Source organism: Calonectris borealis, chromosome 1 (assembly GCF_964195595.1).
Source record: "Calonectris borealis chromosome 1, bCalBor7.hap1.2, whole genome shotgun sequence".
NCBI lineage: Eukaryota > Metazoa > Chordata > Aves > Procellariiformes > Procellariidae > Calonectris > Calonectris borealis.
In genome coordinates, this window is record NC_134312.1 from 200,794,736 (window position 1) to 200,818,784 (window position 24,049).

The window sequence follows — 24,049 nt, forward strand, 5'->3', positions numbered from 1 at the left end:
TATAAAGACAAGATTATTTTTAAAACTACGTTATTGTATTCAACTGCACTAAACAGTACATCTATAGTAGAAGCTCTTTTTTATCTTCTGATCCTTCCTTTCTTCTCTTAGCCCAAGTAGAAAAATTTTTGGGACAGATTGAAGTTGACTTTGAGAAGCACTCGTTGTATTTAGGGATATGGGCAGATAAAATTACTATTGCTACTTTTATTACATATGCAAGTGAAATGCAATAGTAGTATTAAAACATGAAAATATTTGGTTGGAAGGGAAGCAACTTTGACCCTCTCCTTATTAAATGATAGGGACCCTCTCCCTTAAATTTAAATTAATTTAAATTTAATTAATTAAAACGAAAAGAAATTATTAGTGAGTTCTGTTCTTCCAGAACGGACTTCTACAGAACTCTGCCTTCTGAAAACTGATATATGGTGCTAAGGTTGCGTGGTACTGAATCTAAACTCAAAAGTGAGGCTGTTCAGTGAGAATTACTTGTATGTCAGTCGGTTGCTCTTCTGCATGGTTCAGAGATGTTAGGCCTTTAAAGAGTTGGAGCCAAGCAATCTTGAGATCAGAATATCACACTTCCTCTCTTCATTAAATATTAATTTAGCCATAAATTTTATTGGACCTTATATAAAGTGCAATATTGCACTAAGCAACTTTAACTTTTTCCATGCTGTAGGAGCACTTGCTATGAAAAACAAACAAGATGCAGGGGCTAGAAAAAAGTAGCATTTCCCCACCCACTCCTGGCCAAGAGGAGAGAAGTACTTCTGTACTTGTTGTGAATGGTGATCTAGAACTTGTAATGAAGTGCCTGATGTGTGGCAGGTTGCAAGGCCAAGGAAGTAAACCATATCTATGCCTATGAATTCGTTATAGCCAGACTTTTGAAAGACACTTCACCTGTAACTCAGGCTCATCATCTTTCTCATTCCAGAAGGAGATTAGTCTCTAGAAAAGACATTGTACATTACTTCTTGCTGTCTGCTGCCCTCTTATGCTTTGTTTGTATAAAAAGAGGAACAGCTTACTGGATTGGTTTTGTAGCATGAGGAGTACACTGATACAGGCTGCACTCTCTTTTCCTAGCTCGTGGCATGTTCCATGGCTGCGTGGTTAGATATGTTCCCCAAGCTGGCTTCCTCTTCCTGTCTCTGGTCTGTATTGCTGTATTGTATTGACACTGTATTTGTATCAAGGGCAAAATGCAGCTTGGCTTAGGTCTTCCTTGATAGTTTTATATATCTCCTTTGAGGGGACACCCTCAAAGTAGACAAGTCTTATCAAAGCATATTTTGATCTTGAGTGCCTGACGCTGGCACATCAAGCTTGTGCTAAATCATAGGCTTGATTCTACCTTACAATTTTATCCACATGCCCCGCTCCGCCTCCTCCCCCCTGCCCCAAAAAGTGCAATTAACTAGCTAGGGAAAATTGCTTCATTTGCAGAACTAGCTAGAGAATGTGTTAATAGGATTTGGAAGGGGATAGATTGTGTTTTTCCAAATGTTCTGCGTAGCCATTCTGTAGTCGAAAACACCTCCAAAGGGAAATGTTGTCTTCTCACCTCATTCCTGTCTGGCAGCCAGTCCCCGGGGCAGCTAGAATACATGATTTAAGTAAGACTGATTTTTGCGATTACAAAGGCTGTGTTTTGAGAACAGTTATGGTGTTGACATTTGCCTGGTATGCAGAAGTAACAGGTTGTCCAAAAAGCTGGTGAAATCTCCATCCCTGAAGTATTTCGAGGCTTGGCTACACCAAAGCAAGGCTAATCTCATCTCATGTTAGCAATAGTTCTGCTGCAGGTGCAAGCTGGACTGGAGACTTCCCCAGGGCCTCTTTCAGCCAGTGTATCTGTGACTGTGTGGGAAGTCCAGGTTTCAGGCTGGGTCAAAGCAGGGATGTGAACTGTGGGTCCCTATTTTAGGTAGGCCAACTTTGATTTTGGTGAACAAGATGGATTAAGTATTAGCAAGGTCCTTCTGTAAAAACTTCTAGAATAGGATTTGTAACCATAAGCATCCCAGGCAGTTTATGTGATCAGAAGTGTTGTTATAGGTTGGGTGCCTTATCTTGAAGCAAATACTGGCACAGTTCCCTGGCATGGGCAACCAGGTACAGCAGTAAAACTCTGGAGGTAGGCAAAGTGTGGGCTCTAAAAGGAAGTAGTATTTTCTTATGGATGCGAGTTCTTCATTCTTCAAAGACCTTACAGGTGTTAGTCAAACTCTTCAAACTGTGCACATGATACAATTGCAAAGCAAAGTCCTGTGGTGTGTTCTATGGACATGACTGCAATGACCTCAGTCTGTGGTCATCCTCGGGGATGATCACCCTGAAGCCTAGGCTGCTTTGAATAAAAAGTCCTCCAGCAGAGGTCAGTGGTGCAGTGCTGTAGTTACAAACCAGTCTGGTTTGTGTCTTAATAAATAATAAGCTCCCTTCCTTTGCTGCAGAAGTGTGGGCAGTCTAATACCCCAGGGGAATATGAAGAGGGTTTAGCATTTGGAAGACTTAAAATTGATTTGTGGAACAAAACAGCCAGAATGTCAATAAATATGGGGGGGGGGGAGGGAGGGGCAAAAAAAAAATTCCTGGGGGGGAAGGCCAAAATTCAAGTAATGCACAAATTGTATTTCCTATTCCATGCTTTAAATAACTATACTAATTCAAATAAATGGCTAGCATGAAGATTGGTGATGTTAATGGGAATATTTTTGTTTAGGAGGAAAAATCAATCCAGCCTTAAGTTCCAAAGCATGGAGGTGGTGGTTTTGCAGGTTAATTAAGAAATGGTGTCCTTGGTGCACAGTGTAGTGTGTAATGGCTTATGACAGAGAAGCAGAAATGATAGAATGGTCATCACTGGCAGAGAAGGAAAGGTATAGAACAAGAAACAGGTGCTGCAAACTTCTGTAAAAGCCTGTGGAAGAAAAGTAAGTCAGATCTCTTCATCTGTCACTCTAGCCTCTTTGAATCCCTCAGTTACCAATCATGGAGTGAAGTTTCAGGGAGGATGAGACTAGTATCATATTGCACAGAAAGTGAACAAGAACTTCATCCTCTTCTTCAAAGAAAGAAATAATTCTGTTGTGGTCTCTTCAAACTTAAGTTTTGGGTTTGTTTTTTAAAAGCAATATACAGCCTATGAGCAAGAGGAGGATGCTGGATTTAGGCAAGTGGACCTGGGAAATGAACTTCTGATGAATGGATAGTTAAGACCTTTTGAATTAGAGAAAACGGCTTCAAGTTGCGCCAGGGGAAGTTTAGATTGGATATTAGGAAAAATTTCTTCACTGAAAGGCTTATCAAGCATTGGAACAGGTTGCCCAGGGAAGTGGTTGAGTCACCATCCCTGGAGGTATTTAAAAGACATGTAGATGTGGTGCTTAGGGACATGGTTTAGTGGTGGACTTGGCAGTGTTAGGTTTATGGTTGGATTTGATGATCTTAAGGGTCTTTTCCAACCTAAATGATTCTATGATTGGTTCCTTACCATCTCACCTCACAAGGTGTAAAGGAGTCAGAAGTTTGGATGCTCTAGTTTAGGTGCACCTGTTTCTTTAAAGATGAAGCACTAGCACCTTTAGTGTGCTGGAAGCCTTAAGTCTTGGATGGAACTCCTGCCTAGCAAGCTGTGGTGTACCCTGGCAGCTTGGAAAATGGAGTTGAACCTTCATTTCCTATTCTTTACCACACAGATTGCTTAAAGGCAGAAGTCTGTGCTTTCCAGCCATCCATTTGCTGTGTTGTTAAGAAACCAAATGGGGAACTCATCCAGAAACTTGATGGATTTCCTGCTTATTTCTGTGATGTTGCCTGGAGGGGTGTATGTTTGAGCACTTCTTTTTTCTCTTTTTTTCCTTTTTTTTTTTCCCCTTTCTTGAAGTGCTTTTAAACAAAACTTACCAGAAGAGAATTTCTGACTAGTGGTCAGAATACTAATTTTGGCACCAAGTCTAAGGGACTCCAGGGAAGCAAATGGGACAGACCTGAGCAGTGTCTAAAAAGCGTGTGACTCTTGGCTTCATTTTCCAGCTAAGAATGAATTGAACTTTTTCAAAGCTCTTGTCCAATGTAAACAGAATGCAATGCCTAGCTGTTTACCCAGGCGTGCTCTGCCTCAGAGTCAAAAATCATTGTCCATGATCAGCTCTGGCAAAAATAAAGAGGAAGTGTTGGAACTTGCAGTACAGAAATTATTATCTGGAGTTAATTGCTGAGGCAGTTCATTGAAGAGGAGAAGGTTAATGCTTGTAGGAGTTAGTGCTGTGTCTGCACATGCATGTGGATTTTTGTTGTTGGTTTTGTCTTCCCAACTTGAAATATGGGTGCATATTCTGGTTTAGAAGGTGCACTGTCACCTTTACCAGCTTCTAACAGAGCCTCTGTTGACATTTTACCTACTCCCAAGTTATTGGAAATCTTTTGATTTAACGTACAAAGTCCATGGTGATCTGAAGGTATTTATTTCTTCTGACTGTTGTGCTAAACCAGGAGCAGAATTGCTCTATGCATTTTTTTGCATAGAACAGCTAAGCAGCTACTGAGTGTTCCTTACCTTGATTTTTAGTGGGGTTGTTCCCAGGATAAGGTATTGCTGCTCTGGGTTGGTGTCAGAAAGATATATTAGGAAGCTGGGAAACAAATGTTCTCTTTTCCACTACTTTGAGTGGAAGAAAGGACATCAAAGTAACTTGCAGAGCAGCAGATGTTTATGACCTCTTAATAAAGCCGTGATAAAAGTGGTAGAGCCTATATTTGCTGTATTTTCCTGGACACAACACAACTACATGGATGCTGATGTAAAATTTTGATTCTTTGGAAGTTAATCATAGATTTAGTGAGCCAGTTCAAGCTAAAGGCCTGAGAGCCCAGTGAATCTCTGCTGAGGTTTGACTTGCTTCTGTATAGTTAAGTAGGAACTGGATTGTCTTTAAATAAATCCCTGCAAACTTTCATCTCTGACTTCAGAATACTGTGGTCTAAATGTCTCATTCTGAGGTATTTTCTTTGGGGAGACATAGGTACTTCCATCAAAAGACAAGATAGATTGCATACTTGGATGCCTAAAAAAGATCAGACAAATGCACCTGAAACACTTAGTTCTCTCTTCTCTAAAAGAGAGCTGAAGATGATTGTCTCAGATGTGCGTGTTGACAGGGTAGATGAGATGAATCCCACTCATTTTGTTTAGGAAGTCTGGAGGAGGGAGCTTAATATTTTTATTTGATCTATGGACTCAATACTTGTTGACAGGAGTGAGCTCTAAATGGAAGGGTGGTTTGACAAAGTGAGAGTGCATTATCACACATTGCTCAGCAGGTGGCCTGGAAAGAGTAGAGGGAGAAAAAAGATAGAGGCAATGATCTACATCCCTCTCCCTTTTCAATTAATTTAAAACGCTGCTCGAAAAATATAGATGACACCACCTGCCACTTCATAAAGCAACTGAGACCTAAGGTACTGTTGCTCCCTGTCTGGTTTGTTTAGGATTGTTGTAAATCATTAGGATTGATGTAAAGGTGGCTGCAGCGGTGTTACTGGCAAGGGGTGAGGAAACGCTGCCACAGGTGTGTAAGTGCTGGAGCTGGACTGGAGAAGTGGTCTGGGGCTGACATCCCTGTCTAGTGGCTGGCTGCCTGCCCTGCTTCGTAAGGACTGAGGATGGTGTCTGTCTCTGGCTGCTGTAGACTGTGACAAAGATATGGGGTCCCATCTCCTCTGAGGTCTCTAGATAAAAAAATAAATCCAGTCTTACTGTCTGGATGCATGCAGGGGCCTGGGCAGGTGTATGAAGGACCGAGGTGTGACTGGGAGTGGAGATCATCTGGGCCTGTATAAATAAGTTCAGCTCATTTAACATGTACTGTTCCGTAAAGCCCTTAATGAAGACTGTGATGTGTGCCCCAGTGCCACAGTCACTTAGGAAAAACATGATGGATCACTAGTTATTTCTATATGCAGTTATATGATTTGTAAAGTACAAAAATACACTTTTTCCAGGCTGTACAGCTGCTCTGTTTGCTACAGCTTTTCTACCCCCCAACTGGGTGGCAAGTGCAATTTATTTATTATGTAAAAAGGCATCCAAAAAGAAGCCAAAGCTTCAGAACTAGATTGGTAGGGAGAAGAAAGGATTTTTTTTTTTTCCTGCTGCTAATCATTAGCTCAATTTCCTCCTCTATTCAGGATGAGCAATTTTTACTGAATAATAACCAAATGCTCAGAGGAGTTCTGGCTTGAGGTAACTACAGATTTAACTGTGATAATGGCTACATCAAATAGCTTTAGGTTGATCATGATCAGATAGTTTAATCCCACTTAATTTCTGTGGAAATTGCTCCTCTAAGTGACTTTTAACAGTTTGGAAAATGGCTTGCTTGCTCTGGACTTTCAAGGGTTTCAAACTGTAGAGACTTTTTCTGAGAAGGTGGCATGTCCAGCCCCAGCAGTGGTGTGTACTTGAACATTCATTTCATGCTCTGGCCACTCAATGTAGCAACTACTTGAATTTTCTGACACTTGCTCTGTAGTCATTAACTATGTAGGGGTATGGGTTTTTTAGGTAGGACTCCTGGCTGTATGGAACGTATTTATTTATTTCTATACAGTTAAACAGTGTTCCTGCGCGAAGCTTTATAACAAAAGAGCTGTTGTTTGTAAAACTAGATGAAGTATATTAAAGAGTCCTCTCTTCCCATTAAATGTGAGTATAAAAACTCCTGCTGATCCTGCACCAGTGAAAACAGGTTTGAGGTGGTGAGAAGCTTGTGTCTAGGAGTAGATCTTAGAGCTGTCCATGCTTGAAGAGAAGAAAAATGTTGTAAGATGGAGGAGCAAAGAGAAATGACTGAAACTAACCTTTATATTTTTTGAGTAGAGATACAGAATCATAGAATCATACAGGTTGGAAAAGACCTCTAAGATCATCGTGTCCAACCGTCAACCCAACACACCATGTCCACTAAACCGTGTCCCTAAGGGCCTCATCTACACGTCTTTTAAATACTTCCAGGGATGGTGACTCCACCGCTTCCCTGGGCAGCCTGTTCCAAGGCCTGATCACTCTTTCAGTAAACAAATTTCTCCTAATGTCCAATCTAAACCTCCATTGGCGCAACTTGAGACCATTTCCTCTTGTCCTATCGCTTGTTACTTGGCAGAAGAGACGAACACCCACCTCGCTACAACCTCCTTTCAGGTAGTTGTAGAGCGCAATGAGGTCTCCCCTCAGCCTCCTCTTCTCCAGGCTAAACAACCCCAGTTCCCTCAGCCGCTCCTCATAAGGCTTGTGCTCCAGGCCCTTCACCAGCTTCGTTGCCCTTCTCTGGACACGCTCCAGCACCTCCATGTCCTTCTTGTAGTGAGGGGCCCAAAACTGAACACAGTATTCGAGGTGCGGCCTCACCAGTGCCGAGTACAGGGGCACGATCACCTCCCTGCTCCTGCTGGCCACACTATTTCTGATACAGGCCAGGATGCCATTGGCCTTCTTGGCCACCTGAGCACACTGCTGGCTCATGTTCAGCCGGCTGTCAATCAGCACCCCCAGGTCCTTTTCCTCCGGGCAGCTTTCCAGCCACTCTTCCCCAAGCCTGTAGCGTTGCCTGGGGTTGTTGTGGCCGAAGTGCAGGACCCAGCTCTTGTTAAACCTCATGCAATTGGCTTCGGCCCATGGATCCAGCCTGTCCAGGTCCCTCTGCAGAGCCTTCCTACCCTCGAGCAGATCAACACTCCCGCCCAACTTGGTGTCGCTGCAAACTTACTGAGGGAGCACTCGATTCCCTCGTCCAGATCATTGATAAAGATATTGAACAAGACCGGCCCCAGTACTGAGCCCTGGGGAACACCGCTCGTGACCGGCCGCCAACTGGATTTAACTCCGTTGACCACAACTCTCTGGGCTCGGCCGTCCAGCCAGTTTTTTACCCAGTGAAGAGTGTACCTGTCTAGGCCGTGAGCCGCCAGCTTCTCTAGGAGAATGCTGTGGGAGGCAGTGTCAAAGGCTTTACTGAAGTCCAGGTAGACCACATCCACTGCCTTTCCCTCATCCACTAGGTGGGTCACCTGGTCATAGAAGGAGATCAGGTTGGTCAAGCAGGACCTGCCTTCCTTGAACCCGTACTGGCTGGGCCTGATCCCCTGGTTGTCCCGCACATGGCTCGTGAGCACCCTCAAAACCAACCGCTCCATGATCTTCCCCGGCACCGAGGTCAGGCTGACCGGCCTGTAGTTCCCTGGATCCTCCTTCCGGCCCTTCTTGTAGATGGGTGTCACATTGGCAAGCCTCCAGTCGTCCAGGACTTCCCCAGTTAACCAGGACTCTGGTAAATGATGGAGAGCGGCTCGGCAAGCTCTTCCGCCAGCTCCCTCAGTACCCTCGGGTGGATCCCATGTGGCCCTATATATGCAGTGGCATGGCAAATAGCATAATACTACTGGGTTGTTAAGAAGCTTTTTAAAAAATTAATGGTGGCTTAACAATGATAAAGTACGTAAATGTGTATGTTGTTCCTGTCAGCAAACAAATGAAAGAGCTGGAGGAGTCGGGATTCCTGAAAGGAACTTTGAGTGCGGAGCAGCAGTTGGCCCTCATTAGCATCTGTACAGACCTGAAGGCAGCAGTAGAGGGTGCTACTTTCATTCAGGTAAGCAAAGATTTGACAACTCCTAGCAAACAGTTTAGAAAGATGACCAAGAGCTGTGCTGTGCAGTTGATGGGCAATGGAGAGTTCAACATCCTGACCACATAAGGATGATTGTGCTTTTAAAGTTCTTTCTAGCCTAGTATCTTGACATGGGAGATGATGCCTCTTGCAGGATTTCCCTATTTGAGAGTCCTTGCAAGTTTCTTTTGGGTTATGTTGGAAGAGGCTGGTGGCTGGCTAAGCCAATAGAGGATTGCTGACCTCCATGTGTAACAAAGACTGTACATGTTAGAAAGATGAATGTGGGGGGCTGGGGGGCAGGAGATTCTTGGGGGAGAGAGATTATCTCTTAGGGAAGACCAACATTCTAGTGCTGGGACTAAAACTTGTTTCTTCCTCTCCAGGTACCTTGGGAAGGCAGGGAGTATGGCTCTGCCCAGGGGTGACTTCTGTTCTGACTGCGGGGGGAGCACTGTAGCCAAAAGCAGCTATCCAACAGAGTGTTAGAGTATTAAAAACAGAGTTGATATATAGGGCTGGAATCTATATAGGGCTGCTAAGTAAAATTGGGATGGGGAACAAGCTGTATTACTGAACCTGATAGTCTGTGGCTGCTTAACTATTAGTGTGTGCACTGGCATGGGCATAGTTCAGGGAATAGGTGAATCGGGGACCATTTCTGGGGTAAAGTATGAATGAGTTTGCATTGGTCTTGGCATCTTCTACCCTACGTGGTCCCCCAGTATTAGTCCAGTGTTGTACCATTAACTGTCCCTACATGTATGTGTGCTGCACCTAAGAGTTTACAATTTATACAGTTTCAGGCTGTGAATTCCACAGTCTGCTTAGCTGCAACACATCTCTAATAATAAATTGAATTAAAAGGGGACAGATTTCCAGACCTTTTCTTCCTCCCAAGTTGGTGAGGTGGAGGAGGAGAGAATGGGAGGCAGAGCAAAGCCTCACACAGGAGTCAAGCTGTGAATGCACTATAGATTTTTACAGTGGTATACTATTTTGCGTTCCCTTCCTTTTCTCTAGATCATGAAACTATATGCTGTTACCCCGATATCTTACTCCTTCATCAGTAACGAGCTCAGAGCTTGTCAGTTCATATTATTGTTTTCACATATGTGTTGCCTACCTCTACTGAGTTTAATCTGCAAATTTGTTGTCTAGACATTCAATCCTGTAAAGTCCTTCCACAAATGTTTGCGGTTGTAATGATGACGACCAACTTAATTTTATGAGCTAACTTTCAGGTCATTTATGAATGGGTATAACAAAGGGCACAGATAGAAACAGCACTGGTCAGCATGTTCACTGAGTAAGAACTGACTGTTCTTCCTACCGTCTACTTACTATCTCTTTACCAGTTACTGGCCATGAAAGGACCTTTTATCTCACATGTGACCAGTTAACTTCCTTGAAAGCTTTTACTATGTTTTGTTGCAAGACTTCTGGGCATTAACAGCGACTGCTGTGCCTGCGCTTGCTGCTTCCTTTAGAGAATTCTACTAGGTCTGTGAATCAGGACTTCCCTCTTATTCTTCCCCGTTTATGTAATACTCATTTGGTGCTACCCCTTTCTCTTGACTTGCTTGATAGAGACATGAGGCTTACAGGCTTATTATTGAGATCTTTCCTGAAGTTCCCTTAAAATTTGCATCATGCTTGCCACTCATCTGCTCTTTGGTACCAAAATAGTGTACATTCAGTTTTGTTTCAAGTGAGCAGTTGTATATCACTGTTACTGTGTTGGGTATTCAAACCATATCAAACATGTCCTAGCACCTTCGTTCTGGTTCCCCTCCCCTTTGTTCTAAGACTTGAGACAGACCCTGGGAGTCCCCAAGACTAAGGCTTCAGTTTTCTTCAAGAATTAGAAGGAGAAACAGAACAGTTGCAAAGAACTCACTGTTCTGTATGTGTTTTCCAGATGATCATCTTTCTGTATTCTGATTATCTCTTGGTCCTATGCATTCTTCTTCTCCAAGCATTTTGAAGGAAGAAGGGAAATTTCTTTTTTTAATTATTCCTCTTGTAAATTGCAGCGGGGGGGAGTGTCTGCTTTGTTTTGTCTTACTTTGACAAATTAACAATCCTATATGGCCATGTTCATTTGGGTACTGCTTCAACTTTGTGAAGGCTGCCACCTTGTTTCTAGTAGGCTCTCCTAGTTCTGCCTGTTTTCTCTTGCTCTTTCAAGTGTTTCTTACTACCTGGTATGTCCATATGGTGTCTTTACTTTCTCTGTATGATACCTGTAAGGATCTGATCCTTCTTACTGCCAACTTTGCATCTCCTTAGTATCCTCTTTTATTTTAGTATCTTCTTTTGAAGCTCAGCGCAACTGTGATGGAGTTCTTGGCTCTTGTTGCTCCTACAGAGATGTTGAATCTTAATATGCTATTGTTCCTCTTAGAGAGGCTCTTCAGCAGTAAGATTTTTGAACAAGGTCCTGCATGCTGCTTCAGATTAAATCAGGGGCTGCATCCATCCCTCCCACCATCAGCTGATCTATGAAATAGGCATTGGGCAGATGTTGCAGAATCAAAGCAATTTTGAGTTGGAAGGGACCTGTGCAAGTCATCTGGCCCAACTGGGGGACCAACTTACATCAGCTTGCTCAGGATTTGTGCAGTTGAGTTTTGAATAGCTCTAAGGATGAACACTTCTGGTCTCTTTGGGAACTTGTTACAACATTTGATTACCCTCATTGTTAAACTTCTTTCCTAATATCTGACTGGAGTTTCCCTTCTTGCAACTTTAGTCTCTTGCCGCTCGTCCTACCACCGTGGACTTCTGAGAAGAATCTGGCTTCTCTGTGTGTTCCCTTCAGGTAGTTGAAGACAGCAGTATGCTGATAGTCTCTGAATAGCAACAATCTACCTGGGGTAACTCAAGCTTTCTGGTACTATTTTATGTTCCCTTAGTCCTTCTGATGTCTCTTAACAGGTAGTCATTAAGCATATAAATAAAAAAAAATAAATGAAGTAGCTGCAGTATGCCTGCGGGTACAAATCATGTGTGTGAAACACTGTTGGTGGTATTCATATCAGCTCATCAGTTTCAAACCATAGTTTCAAATTTTGGTTTGATACAAAGTGTTAACAAATGCATAATGTAAGTGGGCAAATTATTTGAACTAGTCTTTAATTTGCTCTTGGAAGGAGGGCGGAATAGATATAAAAGAATCTTATTTCTAGGCTCACAGCCTTATTTCAATAATGAACAGACTACTTTCTAGCTGAACCGTATTAAACTTCAGAAACATTGCCTAGTGCAGCTTTGAACCTCGAAGGACAAAATGGACTAATTGTAAGTTACGAGTGCAAGTGTTCTGTACTTAAAAAATAAAACATCAGTTGCGTTAATGTTAGTTGAATATAGAGGAGACTATTTTCTTGCTTAATAACCTACTGATTAACTTGTTAGAAGACTTCCATGAGAACTGCATTTCTTTACCCTAGATTTCAGTTGGTTAAATTTTAACTGCTTTTCAAATTTGGCCTTTGTAGAGTAAGTCCACTTCAAGCTTTAAAAATTTCCTTGATGTTTGCATTCCTTGAATGAATTCTGCAGACAGTTGCCTTCTATGTTGTTTTCATAATTTAAAACAAATGTGATGAAGTAGTAAAAAGTGGAACTTCTTAAATGACATTAGTGAAGATATAAAAGTGAAAAAGATGCAGGAAATAATTAGAAGGACTGAGTATGAAGAAAATTCATAACAGTAATGTCATGAACCTTTAAAAACAAAGTATGCCTTGATGCATATTATTTTATACATTCCCTCTTCTGAGCGTTTTTATGAAGTAACTTGTCTTGATTAGTGTGCTTTGCATCAGCTTTAGAAGGAAATCGGTCTGGTTTTTTGCTATAAAACTGAATATTCACCCAATTTTACTTCTCAGAGCTTTTCTATGCTACTTGGACTAAGTGCATAACTTATAGCATTTAGGTGAATGTGCACTGCAAGCTTCTTGCATCACTGAAAGCTTTAATTCTGAAATAACTTTTCCATTAGCTGAAAACTCCACGGAGACAAATTAATGGGTACATTTGTGCTATAATATCCCTGGCATGGGACTCTTATGGGTGAGGTAAATGTTTCTTAGTATCGTGCTTGTAACTTCGCTGCATAAATATATGATGACTTTTGTCCTTATGTGACTATTGGGTACTGAACTTACTAGTACTCTTTTCACTATTAAAAACAGATTTGAGTGGATGTGTGTCTAGTTCCTAAATAATATAAGCCGAATAGAAATCAGTGCAGCACTTGTATGATCTCTTACCACAATGCTAAGTAAAATGAAAACATACCTTTTTAAATGCTTTGATATGGAGCAATTTACTAACAGGATAATAAAGTTTACTAACTATTGGTAAGATCTTACTCTTGGCACTTGAGCTACTGTGTGTGCTGGTGAGTTGTGAGGCCTGGCTGGGCTGGTTGAAGCCAGGCATGGAGGGTGGCTGGGAGGTGATTTCTGAATGTGTCAGTTGTGCTGTGGCATGGGACAAAGCAGACTGGCAAAAGGATGAAATTAAGCTTGTAACTTATGCCTAAAAGCCTTAGAACAGTATCTTTATTTTTTTCCCCCCTCTTTAAAAAAGAGAGGCCATGCCCACCCCCCCATTACACCTGCAAACTCATTTTGAACTGGTGATAACATCACTAATGCATCTTTAGCCTGGTCTCTTTTAGATCTTGCTGGCTCTTTTATCTCTCCCAGTTAGACATGTTTAGAAAAAAAAGTGTTACCAGCTTAAAAACAGCTTTCAAAAAGCCTGGTGATGCCTCAGAATGGGAAACCAGCATTGGCTTGGGAGCATTGACAGTACGTGTCTCATGTCTCCTGTCATAAAAATTTGCCTCCGATTGTCTGGTACCAGTTTCTGCCACTAGCTTTTGTTTTACTTTCCTGGTGGCTTTCAAGAACCGTTTTACTTCTGGGGATGAGGGAATATCTGCAGACAGCAACAGGTGAAGATGTCTTCATCCCGAGCTTGTAGAATAGACAACCATCCTGGTTTGGAAGCTGCATTAATGATGTACCTCTGTAAATACAAAGCTGCTGGAAGGCACAGTGTGCAAGCATTGCAGTAACATGGCTTCTTCCGGACTGGTCACTGGTCAGCTCTGACCACTGGACAGACAAACATGGCCTGTTTGCTCTCAGCTGGGTAAATATAACCTTAGGCCTGGTTTTACCCTACTTATCTTAAACACTGACCTGAGGCACCAGAAGTTATGTTTTGGCTTCTGAGGGAGCTGATTTTAAGCATGTGACCTGACTCGCCGTCTTTTAGAGGTTTTGAGAAAACTCTTCCTGATTTTAGGGTTTGGAACAGTCTGATCTCAAAGACTTGCTATCAAATACTTTGTCAAGTCAGTGTTTGAGTTGAACTGAAAGACTATGTTTGGGTAAACAGCTTGCCAGTGTCACTGCTGTGGTGCTGCTGCTGAATGGACTCTTGTCCTTCCAAACTTTCTAACATTCACTTCCCATCTATCCTGTGCATATAACAACTAGTGTTGTCTACCGTTACAGACTTGAATATGGTTTTGGTCCCCGTTAGAGAAGGTAGTCGTTGCCATAGCTGTCATCCTGCCCAGCAGTTAATCTTGCTCTTCAGATTCTCTTTCAGTGCTCCCTGATCTCCTTTCTAGGGCTGTATTGTATTTCCATCGCGTTTCCTAGATCACTTCCCCTATGTGTCAGGGTGGATGGGATCACAGTAGAAGAAAACAGAGAAGATCTGATCCTTTGAGAAAGGATGTGGGGAGGAGGATGTCAATCAACCTGTTTGAGATCTTATTGCTCTTCCCTAACGAAATGAAAAGGATCTTCATGTCTTCTGTAGCAGCCTGATCATCTTGTCTGTCTGTCTTTTGAAAGTTTTGTAGGACACATGAACATCATGGAAAAAGATGGAGCTCTCCATGGCATGATACTAACACTAAATGAAGCAAAACTTGCCTTCATTTGTTGTACGCGTTTTAAACAAAAACCAAACAAAAAAACCCCACACAATCACCCCAAACCCTCCCAGATCTGCAAGTTTGACTCTGACTTTAGAAAATGTAGTTCTGAAAATCTGTTTTGTATTTTGTACTAAAGGTTGAACAGACACTTGTAATTCAGTCATTTATTCTGAGCAGTATAAAATGGCAGTCACTTGATATTTTTATTGCTCCAGTTCCTTAACAGGGTATGTTTCTGAACTGTAGGAAAGTACAAAATGTTTCCACCCAAATGCTGGATTTCACCTCACCAAAGTGTTATTTACTTGTAACAGTATCATGTGGTAGACAGTCTTTCATGTCATTCAAGAGGTAGTGATTTAAGAAGCATCAGATTTCACACTGGTATGAGCTCATAAATTCAAAATAACTAAGATGACTTCTTTAGACTTGAAGTGAGTTATAGCCCTAAATTTTCTTTTTTTTTTTTTTAAATTAAATTAGCCTGAAAGTACTGGTATTTTAACTGATGCTTTTACAACTGCTCCATAATAAGCTTACTCATCTACTGTCCTTTAGATCCAACCATCAAAACCTTGATGGTTTTGAATTCTATTAAAGGTTTTCTGAATATGAATTTAACACTATTCTAAAAGCCAGGCACTTGTAGATTTGCTGTAAGACCCTTTTATAACTATATTTTGGATGGAAATTTAAACAAGTTCAAACCCTGTGAATCAAAGTTAAAGTTCCCCCTGCACTCTAGTCCTCTGCTCCTCAGCAGAACAGCATATGAGAGGACCTCACCTTTATCAGAAAATTCACCTTTACCTTTGCTGCCCTGCCAACTACAGAGTTATCCAAAATCAGGCTGGAAGGGTCTTCAGAGGTTACTTAGTCCAACCCCTGCCCCAGGGCAGGATCAGTCATACCTAGACAACTGTCTGTCAAAAATGGGTTAACCTGTTCTTAAAATCCTTATGTGATGTGATTCCTTCTCCTCTTGTGTTAAGCATTTTACTTCAGTGCATACCTACCCTGTAGAAAGTCTGTAACTGAAGCCCCAGTATATGACCATAAGTGACCATACCTTTCTATTTTATGTATTTTTTTTTATAATTGTGTTAAATGGTGATAATGTGGCCCTGTCATTAACAAATTGCCAATATTCTTTCCAGTTAAAGGAGCTGCTGTCCTTATCCTGCTTTCTTACCCTTGGCTTACAGGATACCAGTTCTTGTTCAGGTTCAAAATAAAGTTTTGGTTGCCAAGGTTGTGTGGCTTGTTTTGGGCTACCTAACATGTAAAAAACAGTTGTTTTACATCTAAGGAGTCTTTTGTCACCAAACATATTTTTGTTAATGATCTGGTATTTGGATACGTGCTTGAAACTATCTTGGAGGAAGTTGTGTACCCAGGTATGTGGAATGAATATCTGCAGGGGGAAAAGGGGCAAACAACTTGATGAACTTCTGTTCCTTGTGTGTATCCCATATGGTTTGGGTTCCTGCATCACCTCCAAGTGTTTCAGGGTCTCTCACTTAACCTCACCTCCCTGCTGTGGAGCACAGCCAGGTTGCTCCCCCTGCTTTCCCCGTGACCCTAGCTGCTGGGGGCTTGAGTTCTAGTCATGCTCTAACATAATCATGTCAATTATCAGGGTCTATGCTGTTGGTTGGTTTTGTGGGGTTTTTTGTGTGTGTTTTTTTTTTTTTCTTTTAATCTTCATTTTAACTGATCAAAATGCTGACACGACACTGAAAGGTGTGCAATAGCCTGGGGACTCCTTCACTAACAGCTGTGTATACGTCTCATGTTTCTGTGCTGCATCCCAAACCCGTACAGTGGTGAGCAAGAGTGTGTCTCTCCTGCCCAGCTGCTGTCCCTGCCATTACTCTCAGATGAGGGTAATAACACTTTCTAAAAGGAGACTGAAGTATGTATGTTTTCCCCCTACTATCTTTGCTGTTTGAAATGATGCATTTTTATTTGGCACCTTGTCTTAATTAATATCTTGGTATACTGGTATATACATATACTGTCCATCTTTAAAGTCCCAGAATAAGCATCTAAAACTACTTCGCCATTTTGGAGGGGAGCATGATGGAAAAGTCCAAAATACTTGCAGTCAAGCATTTTAATTTGAAATATGTAATAATTCTGAATTTTGTGAGATTACCAAACCTATTTAATGCATGAAAAAATTCAGATAGTTGAGCTAAATTGTAATGGTTAGCAATAATATTGGAAGGAAAATTGATATTCTCATGTAATAATTTGTTCCGATATTAAAAATACCATTTTATTTCTCCGCTTGTTTCACTAGTGGGATTCCCAAACTCTGCAGTCAAAATGTCACACTTTTTAATTGCAGGGGGTATAGTTCCCCAGGTTCACATGCGTGACTCTTGTTTACTGAGTACAACGCCCACCGGTGTCTGTCATGGAATACAAAAGAAGTAAGCTCTGGTTTCCTTAATAGAAGGTGTATTTTCAGTCTTCCAGAACAGAAATATAGACCTAAACCCTGCAGGAGAAGACCAAACTAGCATGTCAATACAAAAGTCTAAATAGAAATAATAATAATTAGCACTGAAATACTAATGATAGTAGTGAGCATTTTAAACACTATTTTGCTTAAAATATAATTAGACTTTGATATGGGTTCTATAAAATGGTGGTAATAACAGAAACACAGCAGTCTGTATGCATCTGCAAGTAGAGCAAATAGATGCAATCTTGCTTTGATAACTTCAGTAACCTCAGCTTTGCCAGTAGTATTGGGGGGAACAGAGTTGGTTGTAAAATTGCAGGGTTTAATTTGCAGAGAGATTATTTTAGCATATTTACTTTTTCTTTCTGAAGTCAACTAGGTTTTTACAAGAATCTTTTCATTATTATTAAGATGTAAAATTATATGGAGCAGTTGTATTTGGCTGTAGAGTCGCTGGCTATAGTAATAGTGCTTTGAAATCTGTGTTTCATTTAATTAAACTTTCAGGTCTCCTTTTCAGGTATTTTTAATGTCTGTCTTTATACAGATAACCTGAATGCTGTTTAAAATCCATGGGTCCCTACTTTATGTAGGTTTATGTTAATCAGGCTTTGTTTTAGAAATATGACATTTGAAAGTGACTTGGTAAATTGAAAATTACAGAATCATTAAGGTTGGAAAAGACCTCTAAGATCATCGAGTCCAACCGTCAACCCAACACCACCATGCCCACTAAACAATGTCCCTAAGCGCCTCATCTACGCATCTTAAATACTTCCAAGGTCGGTGACTCAACCACTTCCCTGGGCAGCCTGACCACTTCCCACGGCCTGACCACTCTTTCAGTAAAGAAGTTTTTCCTAATGTCCAATCTAAACCTCCCTTGGTGCAACTTGAGGCCATTTCCTCTTGTCCTATCGCTAGTTACTTGGGAGAAGAGACCAACACCCACCACGCTACAACCTCATTTCAGGTAGCTGTAGAGGGCCCTGAGGTCCCCTCTCAGCCTCCTCTTCTCCAGACTAAACAACCCCAGTTCCCTCAGCTGCTCCTCATAAGACTTGTTCTCCAGGCCCTTCACCAGCTTTGTTGTCCTTCTCTGGACATGCTCCAGCACCTCCATGTCCTTCTTGTAGTGGGGGGCCCAAAACTGAACACAGTATTCGAGGTGCGGCCTCACCAGTGCCGAGTACAGGGGCACGATCACCTCCCTGCTCCTGCTGGCCACACTATTTCTGATACAGGCCACGATGCCGTTGGCCTTCTTGGCGACCTGGGCACACTGCCGGCTCATGTTCAGCCGGCTGTCAATCAGCACCCCCAGGTCCTTTTCCTCCGGGCAGCTTTCCAGCCACTCTTCCCCAAGCCTGTAGGGTTGCCTGGGGTTGTTGTGGCCGAAGTGCAGGACCCGGCCAGGTAGACCACATCCACAGCCTTTCCCTCATCCACTAGGTGGGTCACCTGGTCATAGAAGGAGATCAGGTTGGTCAAGCAGGACCTGCGTTCCATGAACGCGTGCTGGCTGGGCCTGATCCCCTGGTTGTCCCGCACATGGCTCGTGAGCGCCCTCAAAACGAACCGCTCCATAATCTTCCCCGGCACCGAGGTCAGGCTGACCAGCCTGTAGTTCCCTGGATCCTCCTTCCGGCCCTTCTTGTAGATGGGCGTCACATTGGCAAGCCTCCAGTCGTCCAGGACCTCCCCTGTTAACCAGGACTGCTGGTAAATGATGGAGAGTGGCTTGGCAAGCCCCTCCGCCAGCTCCCTCAGTACCCTCAGGTGGATCCCATCCAGCCCCATAGACTTGTGAGCATCAAAAGAAAACAATTATGCCTGAAGTCTTTTCTGGGAAGTTCTTTTTCTAGTGGATTATAACTATAGAAGATAATGAAAGTATTTGTATAGATGGATTAGGCACTCAAACTTTCAGAAAAGCTGCTTTTGTCTCTTAATCCTGTGAAGATCTTCATATTCCCACAAAAAGCTGGACATAATGTGCCCAGGAGCGCTGGGTCCACCTTGTGAGATAGTTCGGTGCTCTGAAAGCTGCTGCTACATCTTCATTCTACGAGAGGAGAGGATTGCTGTCATTTGACTCTGGGAACTGTTCTACAGAAGTGCCTCAAAACTGTCAGCTAAATTGCAGCACTGAAAAGCTGAGACCACTTAAAATGCTGTAAATTATATGTGTATAAATAGAGGAATAGAGCCAGGGTTTGTGGCATGTTTGAGATCCTCACTTAACTGCAGAAGATGAAGAGTGTCCTTGTAGCAATCAAAGTGGTTATGGCTTCTAAACAGTTTACCTGCTACTTGAAGCCCTCTTGAATTTACTGGGAAGAGGGAAGTCTTGAAAGTAATTTTCTACCTCAGTTGTGCTTAGGGCAAGGCTACAGGGCGCTCTTGCTGTAGCAGCTGTAGCGTGGCAGTGAAGTGCAGCATGGCAGTAAAGTACCGCTTTTGAAGGTTAGGTGGTGCAAGACGAAGATAGGAGAGGAATAGCTGCCTAGGATATATTTTACATGCTGTGAGCTAGCATGCACAGAGCTCTGCCTTGGTTTGAATGAGAAGCCAGTTGAGAGCTTATGGGTCAGGATTAACAGGACCATCTATGTGGAAGACATGGTGGTAGGTGTCTGCTACAGACCACCTGATCAGGAAGAAAAGGCCTTCTTCAGACAACTGGAAGAAGCTTCACATTCGCAGGCCCTTGTTTTCATGGCAGGGCTTCAACCACATCAATATCTGCCGGAGGGACAACACCAACAATTCAGGAGGATTCTGGAGTGCATTCATGATAGCTTCCTGACACAGGTCGTTGAGGAGCAGAATATGGGACATGCTGTGCTGGACCTCATACTTACAAACAATGAAGAACTGTTTGGAGATGTGAATGTCAGGGGGAAGCCTTGGCTACAGTGACCATGCGATGGTGGAGTTGAAGATCCCGAGAGGAGAAGCAAGATAAAAAGTGGGATCACAGCCCTGGACTTCAGGGGAGACAACTTTGGAAGAATCCTGTGGCATGGGATACAGTCCTGGAATGAAGAGGGATCTAGGAGAGCTCAAGATTGATCTATCTTCACTTGCAGGAATTTACATTATCATAAATCTTCATATTAAGATTGCCAGGGAAGAAATGTTTTCTTGATTATGTTTTGAATATGCAGCGGCCAGAATCTAGTCAGGAGGTGGGAACTCATCATTGTGCAGCTGTGGCTTTCAAACTTCTTTATTCAGCAATTCCTTATGCTTCATGACTACCATCAGACTCCATACTTGCTATTGAGAGGGCTTAATGCTGCTCCCTGTGACAGCATCTCCAGATGCTCTTACAGAAAGTGACTTGCTTGTTGCTGAATGGTTGCTAATCTTTGACCTTCTCCATGCCAGTTTAAATCTTTGGCTTTCATCTTATACTGCCATGCTTGTATAGGACAATACCGCTTATTTTAGGACCGTATCACTGTGTTGCAGTACTTTACTTCAGACCATGCTTTGTTTCTTTCAGCTCCCAGTGCTAATAAATCCATGGCCTTGGCAGCAATTCCCATTGCTAGTGTAAGGAGAAGATATCTTGCAAGATAGTGTTTTGGGGAGTGTTTTCCTAGAAGGTGGTACAGGTGAGTTGCTACCTTGGCATATCTGAGAACGGATAGGAAGAACCTGGGTAGATGCCAGTATTTAAATATAGGTAAATGAAGTTGTGTGCTTAGATGAGCATGGACATGCATGAGAGCACAGATGGCAGATAGCACGGTGGGAAAGGCTTCTATAAAAACACAAAGATACGGATTTAAACAGATAAAACTCCCTAGCTTTCGATGTGCTGGCATTCAAGGGGTTCTGTCGTAGAATCATAGAATAGTTTGGGTTGGAAGGGACCTTTAAAGGTCATCTAGTCCAACCCCCCCTGCAATAAGCAGGGACATCTTCAACTAGATCAGGTTGCTTGGAGCCCTGTCCAACCTGACCTTGAATGTTTCCAGGGATGGGGTTGCATATGAGTGCAACTTTTTAATTAGGGGCAACTAGACCTCAATCACCTTGTCTGGGTATCAGTATTGTCTGCTAGGGAGAGAGTCTAGTATGTGTTTATCTTTCTGTAGTTCTTTAAGACTTCATAGGCTGGTCAAATAGCTACTATGTGTTCTCTGAACACGTATTTGAATAGTGTAATGCCTGTTACCTTTAAGCCTTTAATTCAATACAACTCTTCCAGAAGGTGGGTTTTAAAAACTAACAACTGTCATGTTCTGATCTGGCTATTAAAAAAAGATGTCTAATAAAGTTTAAATTGGAAATCAGATTAGTGGCAACCTTGTTCAGGTGCTCAGGCCTTAGAATAAAGGTGTACTGTTCACTGCAAACAAGAAGTGTGATCTTCTCTACAAAAAGGCCACAGAAATATACAGTGTCACTTAAAATGCGTAGAGGTGTATGCTAATCTTTTTGCACTAATTCTTTGAGAGAGACTCTGGTAGCTTTAAAACTGTATCTTATCTGCTCACTGTTTGATCTTCTCTTTCTCAGGGTAAACAGAATAGCTTCAGACCTCTCCAGGCTCCATAACTGACAGCAAGTGAGGTTCCTGTTTTAATGGATTGTTTAGAGCTTAATTTTCCCCCTGTTCTTCAGGGAATTGGTGTCTCTGAGAAAATAATTGCATGCTTGACTAGGACAGAAACTTTATTGCAGTGGTCCAACAATCTGAATACAATCGTGACACTATACGAGAAACTTCGAGCAAATGGCCCATTCAGAAACCTTATGTAACTGTGGCAGGTTTGAGTTTCCAGCAGATTTGAGTTTGCCTTTTTGATTATCATCTGATGTGAGAGGAGGCTTAGAGTTTCAAGTTCACAATAAACCTATTGAGAGCAGCTCTTTTCTTAGCTTGAACAGTATCTGCAGAGTTCTCTTTGTCTTTGGCTTTACTAAAAGAAACTATTTAAACTTAACCAACAAGCAGGGATCCTGGAATTATGAGCAGAGTATCATTTTGTTTTGATAAAGCCGTCTATTACTTTGGGCTCTATCTGGAGTTCTTAAATGACCCCGTTTATCTCTTCTGCATCGTGGAACTTTAAGTACTGTTCCATGCAACTTGCTTATTTTTTAAGACTTCAAATTACTTTTAACCCATTTACTGGGTTAAAAACTCTGGCCCTGGGCATTCCTGCCACAGAGTCTGTCTGAAGCTGCAGGTATTAAATGTAAATTTTGGATTATATTAAATGTATAGCCTTTTTCCCTATCCTCCTATTCAGCATAACAGGAAGGAAAGAATGAAGTACTGACAGGTGGGAGGAGGTTAGAGTTGGAAAAGAGCAGTTTTTTTCTGTGTGTTTTAAGGGGAAAGCTGAGGTTTTGCAAGTTTGGGATCCTATTCGGATTTTTTTAAACCCTTCCAAAAAACCCAGAAAACAAGCTGGCTTTCTTCCCCTCTTTTCTTCTTGTAGATGGAAGTCTTTCCTTTTGATTGTGGGATCCACTGTAGTTATTCTCCCATGTCCTCGTTGCTCCCAGACTGATGGACTTCTGCATGCTCTCTTTCACGCAGCTCCTGCGGTTAACTTTGAAACTCTAGTGACTGTAGACTGTGGCTCTTGGCTCATACATATGAAATTTCACACAATACTGCAGAGCTGAACATCCTCAATAGCTTTGGCGGAAGTTCTGATAGCGTGCATTCTACTTCAGAAATCTTTCTCAGAGTTGAAATGAATGGAGATGTTTAAGTTTTGAAGGATGAGGGTCACTGAGAGGTGTTTCAGTGCAGGTTCCAGAACTGTACCTTGGAATCTTATGCCATAGTTTTGGAGATTGTAAGTTTGTCTTCTTCTGAGATACACCTATTCATTTCCATCTTGTCTGAGAGGGAATACTGACTTATATCATGTGAGATTCTCTTAAAAAAAAAAAATGGAGACCAAGTCTTATTCCTCCATGCTCTATTATCTCTGTGCATGAGTAAAAGTCTATATTTTAGACAAAGCAGAATCATTTGTTTTGTGGTAAATCTCCTGTGGTGTGTGGTGGTCCATCTTCTGCTATAGAGAAACTCCTGGGCTTTCCATTTCTTTATATGTGGGAAGGCATTTTTGTGTTACGGCTCACTGGTATATTTAGCCTGATTAAAATAGATTGTTTATGCTGAGTTCCTAGGTGTCAAGGTGGGATCAGTGAAGTCTGAAAAATATGGATATATACTTTTGAACTAGAAGACTTCTAATTCTGATTTTTGTTTTTATTCCAGGAATGTACTCCTGAGAACCTGGAACTGAAAAAGAAGATTTTTGGTCAATTAGATCTTATTGTTGGTGACAACGTTATCTTGAGCAGCTCGACCTCTTGTCTCTTACCCAGCAGATTATTCACTGGCCTTAAACATGTTAAGCAGTGTATTGTGTCCCATCCTGTAAGTATGATGGTTTGGTTTTGTAGTAGTAGTGCAGATGTTTAACTAAACTGCATCCCAAACTCTTCCCTGCAGACTGAGAGATACAGAAGAATATTTGGAGTGCTTGTGTGCCATCGTTAGTGTGCAGGGGCCTGACTTATCAGAAAAGCTTTAGTTTGGTCGTTCTGTGAGCAGCAGCGTGTACTAAATTGAGAGGATGTATGCATGTTTCACACTGTTGGCTCAAGATACGTTCTGTGTAAGCTCTCGTGCTCATATTGTTGTGTGTAATTCAGACTACTGGCTCTCAAAATATAGGAATTGTTTTGAAGACAAACCTATAAAATTCCCTACTTTCTTCTTGTGGCATCACTAGTCTTTTCTAGTATCCTTTTTCAGCTGCTCTTGGGTAATAGTAAGGATCCAAACAGATGAGCTGCCCGTACTTGTCAGGTAATGTTGATGAAAGATGGAAGCTTTTGACTCTGGTTTCTTCAGACTTCTGATGCAGAAGCAGT

The 24,049-nt window shown here is 42.0% G+C and overlaps 1 protein-coding gene across 2 annotated transcripts in view; it reads left to right on the top strand.

Annotated features, from left to right (window-relative positions):
- CRYL1 (crystallin lambda 1) overlaps nucleotides 1-24,049 on the top strand; it is a 67,631-nt gene that overhangs the window by 6,417 nt on the left and 37,165 nt on the right. Inside the window, exons 3-4 of one of the 2 annotated variants that reach the window (XM_075139950.1) lie at nucleotides 8,534-8,660; nucleotides 23,388-23,549. In XM_075139950.1, the coding sequence (XP_074996051.1) occupies nucleotides 8,534-8,660; nucleotides 23,388-23,549 (289 nt within the window). The remainder of the gene's footprint in view (nucleotides 1-8,533; nucleotides 8,661-23,387; nucleotides 23,550-24,049) is intronic. The other variant, XM_075139951.1, reaches the window with a different exon arrangement.